Genomic DNA, 12,410 nt, shown 5'->3' with positions numbered 1-12,410 from the left:
TTTGATTTTGCAAGAGGTTTGAATGAATAGGATTTCAATTCTCATCATTTAAATAAAGTCATCGCTATTAAAAGCTATTTCTAGACACTGGCTTTTAATAATTTGATTTTCAAAGGCTGTGCGGTCAAATTCTTAAATGTCATAATCGTGTCAGTCATTTGTTAATAACTGAGCGGAAATGATCATTAGATTGATTTAACGATGCTGATTGAAATGCTAACCTGTTTAAAAGACTGTAGGATGTAACAAGTAGATATTAACTAATGTTTTGTTCTCATTTTCTGTTATTGGACTGGTTCTGTTCTCTGTCATCTTAGGATGACAAAAGACTACTAAATTATTTTTACATGTTTAATTAAAGTGGTTTTGATTCGGTTTGCAAATATTGTATTCTGTTGTTCTCAGAACATTTGGGTAAAGCAATGAAAAATAACGTTCAACGTCTATAGCCATTGTTCTTTGATAAAGACTGTCTGGATGGGTCTGACGTCCTCACTCAATATATTCTCAGTGGAAATAGTCTTACATGTCTTTCAAAATTCCAGTAGACCATTGGTCGATTATGATCGCTTTGTTGTGGTTGTCATTGTTGGGGAAAGGGCAACTGATCCTGTTACTAATTATAATGCCTGTGACTCAGACATTTCTTACATCATACGTAAAACAAATATGTTAATGATCAAATCGATATTTGCATCTGTAGACGCTGTTCAAATGTCTGCCTCCAAAATGTCTATGTAATGCACGATCTGTTTCATCAAAGATTATTTAAAACCTTGGGGCCATTTGATCATATCTGATTTGTGAATATTTCATCACGTAACACTATACGGGAGGTGTTCATGAACTAACGAAAATGTAGGTGTTTAACCATTTGCGATTGTATGTGTTTTCATTGTAAAGTATGTATACTAGTACATCTTCAAATTCTAAGAGGTTTCTACACTTTATGTGTTACATGTACATATAGTCTGCATTGCCAGAGAAATATTATGTTTACCTCCAACTTGACCTATGAATACACTAGTCTTAAGTCACAGTGCCGATGCTTGCCTGCAAAATACCGGCCTTACTGGAGAGTGGTCAACGTCATTATTTTGGTACTGAATAGTAAATTGTAGGAGTGATTTAGGATAATGGTGCCGTTGTAAATGAAGCATCATATTTGGCTTTTCCTGTTTGACATTTGTACTTGTTTTGTGTATGTGCGTGTTCAAACGCATACACCTGGTTGTCATGATTCCTGCAATAGGCAGCAATATTTGTTATGTGCTTACCATTTTCTTCTCGTGACCGTTCTTTGTACACGAGTTCCATAAAGTGTGTAAGGTTAACGGGGAAAAGGTCGTTTTCCATGACTAATATATCAACTATTACTTTTTCCGATTTATCTGTGTGGTTAATATTGCTTCATGTATGCTATTTAATTGAAATTCGTTACATTTATTTCCAGGTAAACACCTGAGGGCACGCTAAGGTTGTGGCAACTTAACCAAGAAAACTCATTTTGCAGCAGGTAAGCGCAATTTTACAGTGTATATTAAAACCAACGGTTCCTTTTGATTATTTCATTAGAAACATTTAGCGAATCGTTATATCGCGGCCGCTAGTAATTATGCCTATCCTGGATGCAATACCAAACTATATGACAAAATATTAAGCTTAACATTTATCTGAAGAGCAGGAAACCCACGCTGTCATATATATATTACTAATATTTAAACAATGTTTCTTGAAAATGCTCTAAAATGTATGGTGTAAGTACGCAGTTAAATGTTGTATTGAATCTATCACTGAAATCTTCTATACAACACCGAGTCATATCCTGATATGAAAGCTGACGGCAGTAACTATATATTCTTGCGTCTCTGATACAAAGACAGAATACACGCAAGTGGCAAACGGAAACGCTTTTTTTGTCGATTTAATGTTTTATACTATTTAAGGTACAGACTATGGCTTTGAAGTAAGACAATCCTTCGTTTAATCTTCATGAATAAATCATTCAATTCATGATAAATATTTGCTAACTCCTGCAGGCATTTGCAACTACTAGTAACGAGGAGATTATGAAAATTGAATAAAATGCAAAACAAAATGATTTGTAAAGCAGATGTTGAACAGTACGTAAGTCTTTATTTCACCTTATACATTTTTGTAAAAAGAATTATGTTCATATATTTTTTATTATTTATTTTGAAAAAAAAAAAAAAAAAGTCAACCGGAAGTGAAATGCATGGGGTTCACTTTCTTCGATAGGTCCCTTTTTTCACAAATTAACCATTTCCATCAGGTTCTTTACCATCAATTTCATGAAAAATAGGGACATAGAGACATCTTATACAGAGTGAGGGTAATTTTTGACCTTTCCCAAACTGTTTTCGGCTTTTTCCTTGCTCCACTGTCGCTTTGTCATCTATTTTCGCGACTTACGAAATTTACCTCTTTTTGCCTTTGTTGCAGTAGACATGTGTAGAATCACTCTGTGTATGGTGGGGATTCTATCCTTATCTCTATATATTATGAGTGCTGAGCTGTCATACCAGATTGGAGGAGGTGCCTTCAGAAAGTTGGGTTCTATTAAGCTAAACAACATATGTTGCTCTGGGGTTAGCCCATATTTACTGGCAAAATTTGCTCAGAAATTTAGTACATATACAAGAACAGATAATGGTATTCCTGCTTTAGATCTTGCTTTTGCTTTGTCCTCTGGACTGCTTCACTTGAAAAAATTCAGAAAGAGGCTCCTCAATCAAAATAGACTCACACTCATGTATATCTGCCTCATATTAATAATGATGGCTTTTGACACTGAAACCAACCCAGGACCAAACAGCACAGTTACAAATAGATCAGATCTTTGCGGTATTTGTACTAAAGTAGTAGGTTGGCATCCAGACCGTGGTATTTATTGTGAGGAATGTAGTACATGGTATCATGCACAGTGCCAGGGCATGAGCTCACATATGTATGATTTTTACAGTGATCACTCAGATGAATTTTGGGAGTGTCATAAATGTGGGATACCAAATTTTGCATCATCACTTTTTGAAAACTCGTCAATTGCCGACTCAAATAATTCCATCTCAGATGTCAGCTCAGATCTGTCATGTTTAAAATCACCAACAGCCACAATCCAACATCCCCTTCATAGTAGTACTCCAACTGGAAAATCATCACACCCAGTAACAAACATTCAGACAAACAGAGCTCCTAAACAAATTCGAAGGAAACAAAATATCCAACATCTCAAAATCATTACTGCAAACTGCCAGTCTGTAAAAAGTAAAAAATTGGGTTTTCTTGCAATGTTAACAACTGTCAAGCCTGATATTGTGCTTGGTACCGAATCATGGCTGAAGCCACACATAAAAAATTCTGAAGTCTTTCCACCCGATTATAAAGTCTACAGAAAAGATCGTAAACGTCGTACGGGAGGTGGGGTTTTCATTCTTGTTTCAAATAAGCTTACCAGTAATTCTCTACCGGAACTTCAGTCAGACTCGGAGATCATCTGGGCTCAGATCAAACAGAAAAGTAAACAAGATCTTTATGTTTGTAGTGCCTACAGACCAGAGAGGGACCTTAGTTGCATAGATGAAATAAATCGTACCACCTTACTTATTGACAGTAGTGACAACACCATCATAGTTGGGGGAGATTTTAATCTTGGAAATGTTAATTGGCAATCTCTTACAGTTGATACTGGTGCTACCCATGCAGACGAAAGTAACAAACTCCTTGACTTAGCAGACTCCTTTGGTTTTCAGCAATTGATTCATGAGCCAACTAGAACTACAGACACTACTCAAAATACCTTAGACCTTTTATTTATAAATAATCCAACCTTAGTTGATAATATCAAAGTCATTCCTGGCTTTAGTGACCACTGTATCCCTTTCATTGATATAACAGCTACCCCCCGAATAAATTACAAAGAAAAAAGAAAGATACTTTTATTTGATAAAGCTGATTGGGCTGGTTTTAAATCAGAGTTAGTAAATTTTGGAATAGAATTAAATAAAATGTCCGATAAACTAAATGTTCAGGAGTTTTGGGATAACTTCACGTCTAAACTAGAGAGTTTGACAGATAATTATGTACCATCTAAAAATGTAAATGGGAAACACCACTTGGCTTGGATAAACACTGAAATAAAAAAGTTGCTTAAAAAAAGGGATAGACTGTATGCCAAGTTCAAAAAGTCAAAAGGAAAGTACCTTGATAAACTTAAGAAAGTGAAAGCACTTATACAAAAGAAAACAAGAAAAGCCTACTGGAATTACATTAACAACATTGTATGTGATCCTACTGAACAAAACATGGAACTACCAAAAAATTTTGGAGTTTCATTAAAAGCCTTAAGAAAGACTCCTGTGGTGTTGCACCCCTTAGAGAAGATGGCATACTGAAGTCCAGTTCTCGTGATAAGGCAAATATATTAAACCATCAGTTTTCCTCTGTTTTTACCAAACCAGATGATTTTGTACTCCCAGACCTTGGAAACAGTCCTTACCCTGACATGAAAAATATTTCAGTTTCTGAAAATGGCGTCTCTAAACTACTTAAAGGACTAAATCCCCATAAAGCAGCTGGCCCAGATGCCATAAAACCTAGAATTCTTAAAGAGTGTGCTGATGAAATAGCACCAATTTTCACTCTCATTTTCAATAAGTCATTACAGTCCGGACTCGTACCATCTGATTGGAATCAGGCAAATGTCACCCCTGTCTTTAAAAAGGGGGAGAAGTTTAAACCTAGCAACTATAGGCCAGTGTCACTGACATGCATTGCATGCAAAATACTTGAACACATTGTAGTTAGTAACACCCTTGATCATCTGGATGCAAATGATATTATAGTTGACAATCAGCATGGCTTTCGAGCACGTAGATCATGTGAGACCCAACTTGTGGGCTTTGTTCATGATCTTGTCAAGTCTGTAAAGGAAGGCCAGGTTGATGTCGCTATAATGGATTTTAGTAAAGCTTTTGATGTAGTAGACCATAGAAGACTCCTCCACAAGCTTAAATTTTATGGTATCAGAGGCAATGCTCATCACTGGATAAAAGCCTTTCTCAGTAATAGAACGCAGAAAGTAGTTGTTGATGGTGCTATGTCGTCTGTAGCCACAGTTGATTCTGGTGTCCCCCAGGGTTCCGTTTTAGGGCCTCTTCTATTTCTTCTCTACATAAACGACCTCCCTGCCAGTGTTCGTTCGGATGTGAGACTGTTTGCTGATGACTGTATCATCTATAGAGTAATACGCTCAGCTGTGGACTCACATACCCTTCAAGCAGATCTGGACAGACTGGCAGGGTGGGAGAGGAAGTGGAGGATGGCCTTCAACGTAGACAAATGCCACATCATGCACATTACCCCACCTAGATCTAAACCAGTCATGACTGACTACTTTCTTCACAGCCAACCCTTGTCTGAGGTCAAACAAGCTACCTATCTCGGTGTGGAACTTTCATCTAATCTCTCTTGGTCTCCACACATTAGCAAAATAACAAATAAGGCCAGTCAAAATCTTGGGTTCTTAAAACGAAATCTACATTCTGCCAAACCTGAAACTAAAGCAGCAGCCTACAAATCAATAGTCAGACCTTCCTTGGAATACTGTGCTTCTGTTTGGGACCCTTATCAATTAAATGACAAGCAGAAATTAGAAAATGTACAAAAGAGGGCCGCTAGGTTTGTTACCAACAACTATTCAAAGTCGCCGGGTACTGTAACACAATTACTACAGCAATTACAATGGGAGTCCTTAGAGCGCAGAAGACAGAACATCCGTCTTAGCCTCTTCCATAAAATACATTATGGGCTTGTTGACATAATACCTTTACAATATATGGATCCACTATTAAGAACATCCAGACATCACCATCAACTAGCATATCATATACCACACTCATCAGTTGACTACATAAAGTACTCATTTTTCCCTAGGACAATAGTTGAATGGAACTCACTGCCGGTGCACTTAGTCAGTGCTGACTCAAACGCTGTGTTTAAGTCGGGACTGACTGTGTTACCACACATCCCCTAGACAGTACATATATGCTTTTATCTTTTAACAGTACTAACTCTCTTGTTTCTTCACCATGTACATAGTAGATTATGCAATGTATAGGCTTTAAGGGCTTGAGTAGGTTTTTGCACTATTTTTTATCACATTGTCAATGTCCTCCTGGGTGGATTGAGTAGCTTGGGAGGCTTGATAATCTTTCACTTTACTAACCCCCACGCATGGCCATTATAGTCCAACAGGACTGCTTGCCATTATCAAAGATGATGATGATGATGATGATGATTATTTTGGAAAATATTTCTCTAGGGACATACATGTACCTCACTAAAAATGAAATGGATACACATTTATTGGTAATATACAATTTACGATAAAATTCTAAATATAGACAATTACAATATATTTTGTTTTCTTAAATTGATCTTAAACTATATCGGAATAAAACTATTAAAAGTTGTTAACTTTTCCAATTGTAAATAAATAGGACATCTCGCTTGAACCCATGATACATTTTAACGCCATTGCGATCATAAAAAAGACTACTTTATTGGACTTCAAAGAGAACCTTTGGAAATTCAAAAAGACAAATTCTTAAATGTCTTATGCTTGTCTACTTGGGCGATTTGCAATTAATTTTCAATTATATTCAATTATACAATATTTTTATGAGCTTCATGTTCATAGCATATGTTTATATGTCAAAAAGATAATAAAAAGTAGGGTACGGTATAGTTTTATGACACGCACAATGATATATTCTTAAGTGTGAAAGTCCAACTAAGGTGAATGTCTTCTGACCCTCGACACGAGTGTGTTTATTTTATCAGATAACCATAGTTGACTACTCTTCAGTTGATAGTTGATATGTTTGCTAGTTTATTGTAAGTTGTCACACATCGTTTTATAATTACTATCAAAATGTTTACTGTTTGAAATTGACCTTAAAACAGATGAGTCTAAACACTGCCTGTATATGCGACGTAAAAGTGAGAACATTACAATAACAATTCTGTTTAAATAATTGCAGTTTTAGTGTAACCAGCGTTTTGCTAAATATTTTAATCGCCGCACTGAACAAAAATAAAACCGACAAAGTTTTACTTTAAACTACAAACAACCATGATTCAATTTGCATGAGCGGTCAACGAGGTGTCTATTTAAACTTGTAAAGTGTAGAATAAGCTATCAGGAAACTGAACATTAATTTAAAAAAAGAAAGGCAAGTTATGCTTCGGCTCAACTGAAAATGTGACTTTTACTATTTATTTATTTATTTGGGTTTTACGGCGCACCAACACAGTATAGGTTATATGGCGCCAAACAGGACTACAAATTTTGGTTCCACATCTCATTTACATCGAAATAAAACATGAGGTATGGAATCAAAATTTGCATACCTGCTGGAATCACAGAGTTACTGCAAAACCAAGTGTTAGGACCCTAGTAGTCGCCTCTGACGATCATACAAGGGTAAGGCAGTGGTTCCAATACCCTTACGAATAGGGATGTTTGGCAGTTGTTTCATATAAAAGATGGCCCAAGAACTGAAAAATGTGGAAATAAGAAACACTTCTATTCGTTTAGCAGAATTCAAAACACGGTTTCCTTCTATGAAAACATTTATGTGACATTCCATCTGATATACTAGTAAGTGATAGACATGTTTAGAACAACTCGCCTCTTATTATTGCAAATAAATCCATTTTTCTGTTAAAAATTTAATTCAAAAGTATATACAAACTACAATAATGTATTTTTGACAATTCATTTTTGTTTAATTAATAGTAAATATAAAGACCAGGCATGGAAACTGAGTTTGTGTGCCGACAATTAAAATAGTTATTGGTGCTGGGAAGGCAATTGTTTCGTGATCAATTACCATTCTCTTTAGCTACTATAATCAGGTTAATAAATTCAGTCAAAGGTTCATACCTACCACACAATCTAGAAATGCGTACACAATGCATCATTTACAATGTAATCTTGTTCTCTTGTATTATTTTCATGTTATTACATATTACATGTTCTTAACGTTGGTCGATATATACTGTATGCCTACTTCTTTGGTGAAATGCTTAGGTGTAAGGGCAATTGTAAAGAGCTCACTTTAATCTGCCATCTAAATGGAATACTGACAATACTAAATGGTCATTGCGTGATTCTCTTTCATACATGTTTCTGATTTCCTTTCCAATATTTACCGCTGTTTAACTATATGGTCATTTCGCTACTGAAAGGATTGCTGAAACAATTTATCACGCGTAACTGCAGAGAGAACGTTCTCAGTAAAGAGAGTTTCTATTGAGGTGATAGATGCTATAGCCGGTGGTATCCTATAATTTGTGCAAGAATAGCACAGCATGCTAGAAGTCATTTACATTAATACGTGATTAATCCAATAGATGGCCGCTCTTAATGCAAATGAAAGTGCAATATAGTGCCTAAAATACTAGCAAATACAGCCCAGAATCATACCAATGATGAATTGTACTGAATGATGAAACTCTTTGTCTGCTCTGGCATACTGTTTCGCAGTTTATCAGCTAATGAAACATGAAGGTGTTCAATACATAATTATGTGTACTTTTATATCGCTCTTAGTTTTACCCTGCTAAATTTCCATAATGAACTTGTTCTTTTTTCACTTTGGACTTTACCATTAACTGTTAAAATAGGTTCTTACCAAAAAGATACTGGCTGAATGGCGAACAGTACAGATCATGATCTACACTGGTCGCAAAGGCAGAGCATGATAAGGGTTAAAGTGAGTGCGGCAAAGAGTATATGAGTCAAAAAGGCTCATAGCTACCTTTTGGCTGTCCTTTTTAAGGTTTTTGGAAAGAGATATATCAATTGTTAGATCACTTTTATATGCATTACTATTCCGACATAAGCCGGCTTTGCTCAAAGAGAGACATTAAGCATACATTTTGAGAGGGAAAAACACTTGTTCAAAACTATAACAAATATAAATTATATCCAAATGACAAAGAAGCAATTCTAAATATAGATGAATGTTCTCGAAATAGTGTTTCCGTGACGAAGATGTTGCTGTTCAACAAGATAGACATATTTTTGACCCGTAATACATCAGCATTTATCTTTTTTAATCTTAAAAGATCGTTCTTTATCCCTAATGATTACCAGCCGTTTGATCAAGTTTTTTCGAAATATATATGTTAACGCAAAACGACATCTGAGAAGTTTATCCCGTAGCTCTAGACGTGGATGATCAATCAGCAACTTATTGGGCAACTTTGGTCTCGTACTCTATCACATCATTTTAATGATTGATGAAAATTCTCTTCTTTTCAAAGGCACTTTTCTTAACTCCATAAATGATTCACAATCACAAAAATCAGTATTTTCAAACATGCAAAATCTTTTCTGTGTGTTGCATTTGACTACTTGCCGTAATCTTTATCATATTGGTACAAATAACAAATATAATACGCTAAATTTTGTGGCACAAGACATTGGTATTACAAAAACAATTAAGATGCTCTACTTGTCACATTAAAATTTGAATAAGACATATCGACACCGTGTTTGTGGTTTCTACTTGACCTTCTTCCTGATTTATGCCTCGTTTTGAAAAGCGGTGGCGTCCAAACAATGCATAAAGTCGGCTGTTTCAAAACCTAGGTCAAAAATCTTACTTGATTTACAATCATATTGTGTGTGTTACTGTCATCAGTCGCCTTCCGACTACATATGAAATCTAATCCCATATTATCACTACATCAGTAAATATATATCATTTATTATACAGACTTTGATCATGTTTCTGTTTTGACGTTTGGCACAGTATAAATCTAAGCCGGATTCACCTGACACTGAAACGTCGTTGTCATCCTTTTAACAATAATCCGTCAGCAATTATTCAAATGAAAAAGAAAAGATGCAAAAAAAAGACAACTATTTAGATGTGAAATTGCAACTAGTAAACGCCATACGCTTTTTGTCGGTCAGGTCAGTTGTATAACAGTTGCAACCGGGATAAAAGTGCATGCACCGTCTGAATGCGGTTAAGGATGTCGATCATATAATTATTTTCTGCTTTTGAAGACAATAGGTCTTCGTTTTTTTCCAAACGGCGTAAAAAGTCAAAAATAAATAAGCAGATTTTCAAGTTTCCAAATTACAAAGATTATACTGTAAATCTCTATGACAGACAATAATAACATAAAAGAAGTGCATGTGGGTTGCTAAAACTGCAGCATTTCCGTAATTCAATAGATCAAGAATAAAAGGAAAAAAAAAACATAAATTCTATTATGCTTGTTTCTGTTAAAACACTCTTATGATAGAATGGCGCCACGTTAACGTGCGGTGACGACAAAGTTTTTGTTGCGACCAAGAAAGAGCGCTTTTATATTTTATCTAGTGTTTTAGATTAAGGGCATATTAGAATCGAAATAATTTATAGCAAAACCATGTTTAACACTATTTATGCACTCGGGCGGTAATACGTCGCACAAAATTATTACGCCCGACGTATAACCGCCCATCGTGCATAAATAAGTGTTAAAGCACACTTTTGCTATAAATTATTTCTAAATAACAACATAAAGGCTAATCAATTAAGAAATAATGTATTTAAAAATCGTGTTTAAACGTTATTGATACACGAAAATGAGGTTATACGTCCGCGGAATAATTTCACCAATTTTGAGTGTATTAAATTAAGTAAAACACGATTTTGCTATACATTATTTCGATTCAAATATACTCATTATCTAAAAAGAGATGATAAAATATAGTAGCGCTCTTGCTTGGTCGCAACTAAAACATTGACGTCATCGCCCGTTAACGTGACGTCATTTTAGCGTAAGCGTGTTTTAACAGAAACATGTATATAAGAATTTGCTTTTGGCTTCGTTTTAGTAAGTCAACGACATACATGCTAAAAACTGAAGCTGTTAATCATATTTCTATGGTTAAATCAACTCAAAAATCTTATAAACGGACAAAAGGATTCCTAGATTATTTCAACGGTCTGCCACATTCTCTTCCAGTAGATTGTGTTGATAGATTTAGGTTATTTTGAAGAGTATGAAAATACCACTGCAATCAGGTTTTGCAAGATTCTTACCGTGTGTTTTGTGTTTCCTCCAAATTGATTTAAAATGCCTAAGACGTTTGTGAGACATTCTGTACTTTGTTCTGGTGCGTCTCTCACATTTTTAAACCGTTTATACAGTATTACATGTCATTACACGCATTTCAGATTGCTTCTCCAGTCCTTGCAGTTGAATAAAACATGCATTGTTATATCATTTTAATTACTGTTACGATGATTAGTTTTTTGCAATTTATCTTGACGTTGCCCCTTTATCATACATACCATAACAAGCCCACAGTTCGCGACGCTGTCAAACTTACATGCAAATAAGATAATGATGCCTTTAATTTTAAGAGAATTACATAAGTCTTTACCAAATAAACCAATTCAAAAGTTTAATGTTAACATGAATGGTGGTACTTAATGTCTTGATTGTTTTAATGAAGCAGTTGAGATAGTTACGCTCGGGGGTCGTATTCATCAACGTTTAAAACTTTGAAATGCTTAAATTACTTTTTGTCCTATATATAGAAATCGTGTATGGATTTAGATGAAACCTAGCACGAATACGGCGGCATATGTTCAATCAAAAAGCAATGCAAAGACTCAGCAATATCTCGCCTTTTCGACTTTTGCTCATATGAGGTTTATAACTATATTGATAAATGGGCTTTGTTTAAATCATTACTATCATAATACAAGTTTGTCATGTAAGTCACCTACGCATGGTGTAACTGGCAATCGACTCTTATTTCCGTTAATATATTACAGTAACAAAACCTGTAAGGAGACACATTGGAAACGGAAACTTACAACGCAATCTATTAAAACAATAGTATATTTATTTTATTGGGTCTGATAATGAAAGAAAATGGAATGTGCAAGACCTTCCTAGCCCCTTAGCACCAGCTGAAATGGACTTGTTTTACGTATGGGTACACTAGATGAATTTCATGATCCAAATGTGCTAGAGACTTTTACAGCCGCCAAGCTGCACCCACTTTCAGACTTGCTACTGCGATATCGTCACTCAATTCTAAATTAAGAGTCCTTTGGCAGCATAGAAGCAATCATGCAGTCCTACAGAAAACTCTGACTTAATCTGTTCATGAGAGGAGATGAAGTATGCAAAGTCTGTCTTAGGTACCAACCTCTCAACAAAAGATTTCAAAGTCTGTGCGAACGAAGCTGCTGTAGTCAAAGATATGTCTTGTTTTTTTACTCCAAAAGGATAAAAACGTTAAAAAGAAACGAGTAACAATGTATATGTTCTATTTAGTATTTTGAATCTTGATACAGTTTATAGCATTA

General features: G+C 35.2%; 1 protein-coding gene across 1 annotated transcript; it reads left to right on the top strand.

The window, feature by feature from the left end:
- The first annotated feature begins 2,522 nt into the window (after positions 1 to 2,522).
- Positions 2,523 to 4,412, top strand: LOC128555906 (uncharacterized). The gene has a single exon (XM_053539720.1). The coding sequence runs from the start codon at positions 2,523 to 2,525 to the stop codon at positions 4,410 to 4,412; it is 1,890 nt and encodes a 629-aa protein (XP_053395695.1).
- The last annotated feature ends 7,998 nt before the right edge of the window (positions 4,413 to 12,410 follow it).

Source organism: Mercenaria mercenaria, chromosome 3 (genome assembly GCF_021730395.1).
Source record: "Mercenaria mercenaria strain notata chromosome 3, MADL_Memer_1, whole genome shotgun sequence".
Classification (NCBI taxonomy): Eukaryota; Metazoa; Mollusca; class Bivalvia; order Venerida; family Veneridae; genus Mercenaria; species Mercenaria mercenaria.
This window is presented reverse-complemented; position numbering and strand designations above follow the sequence as displayed.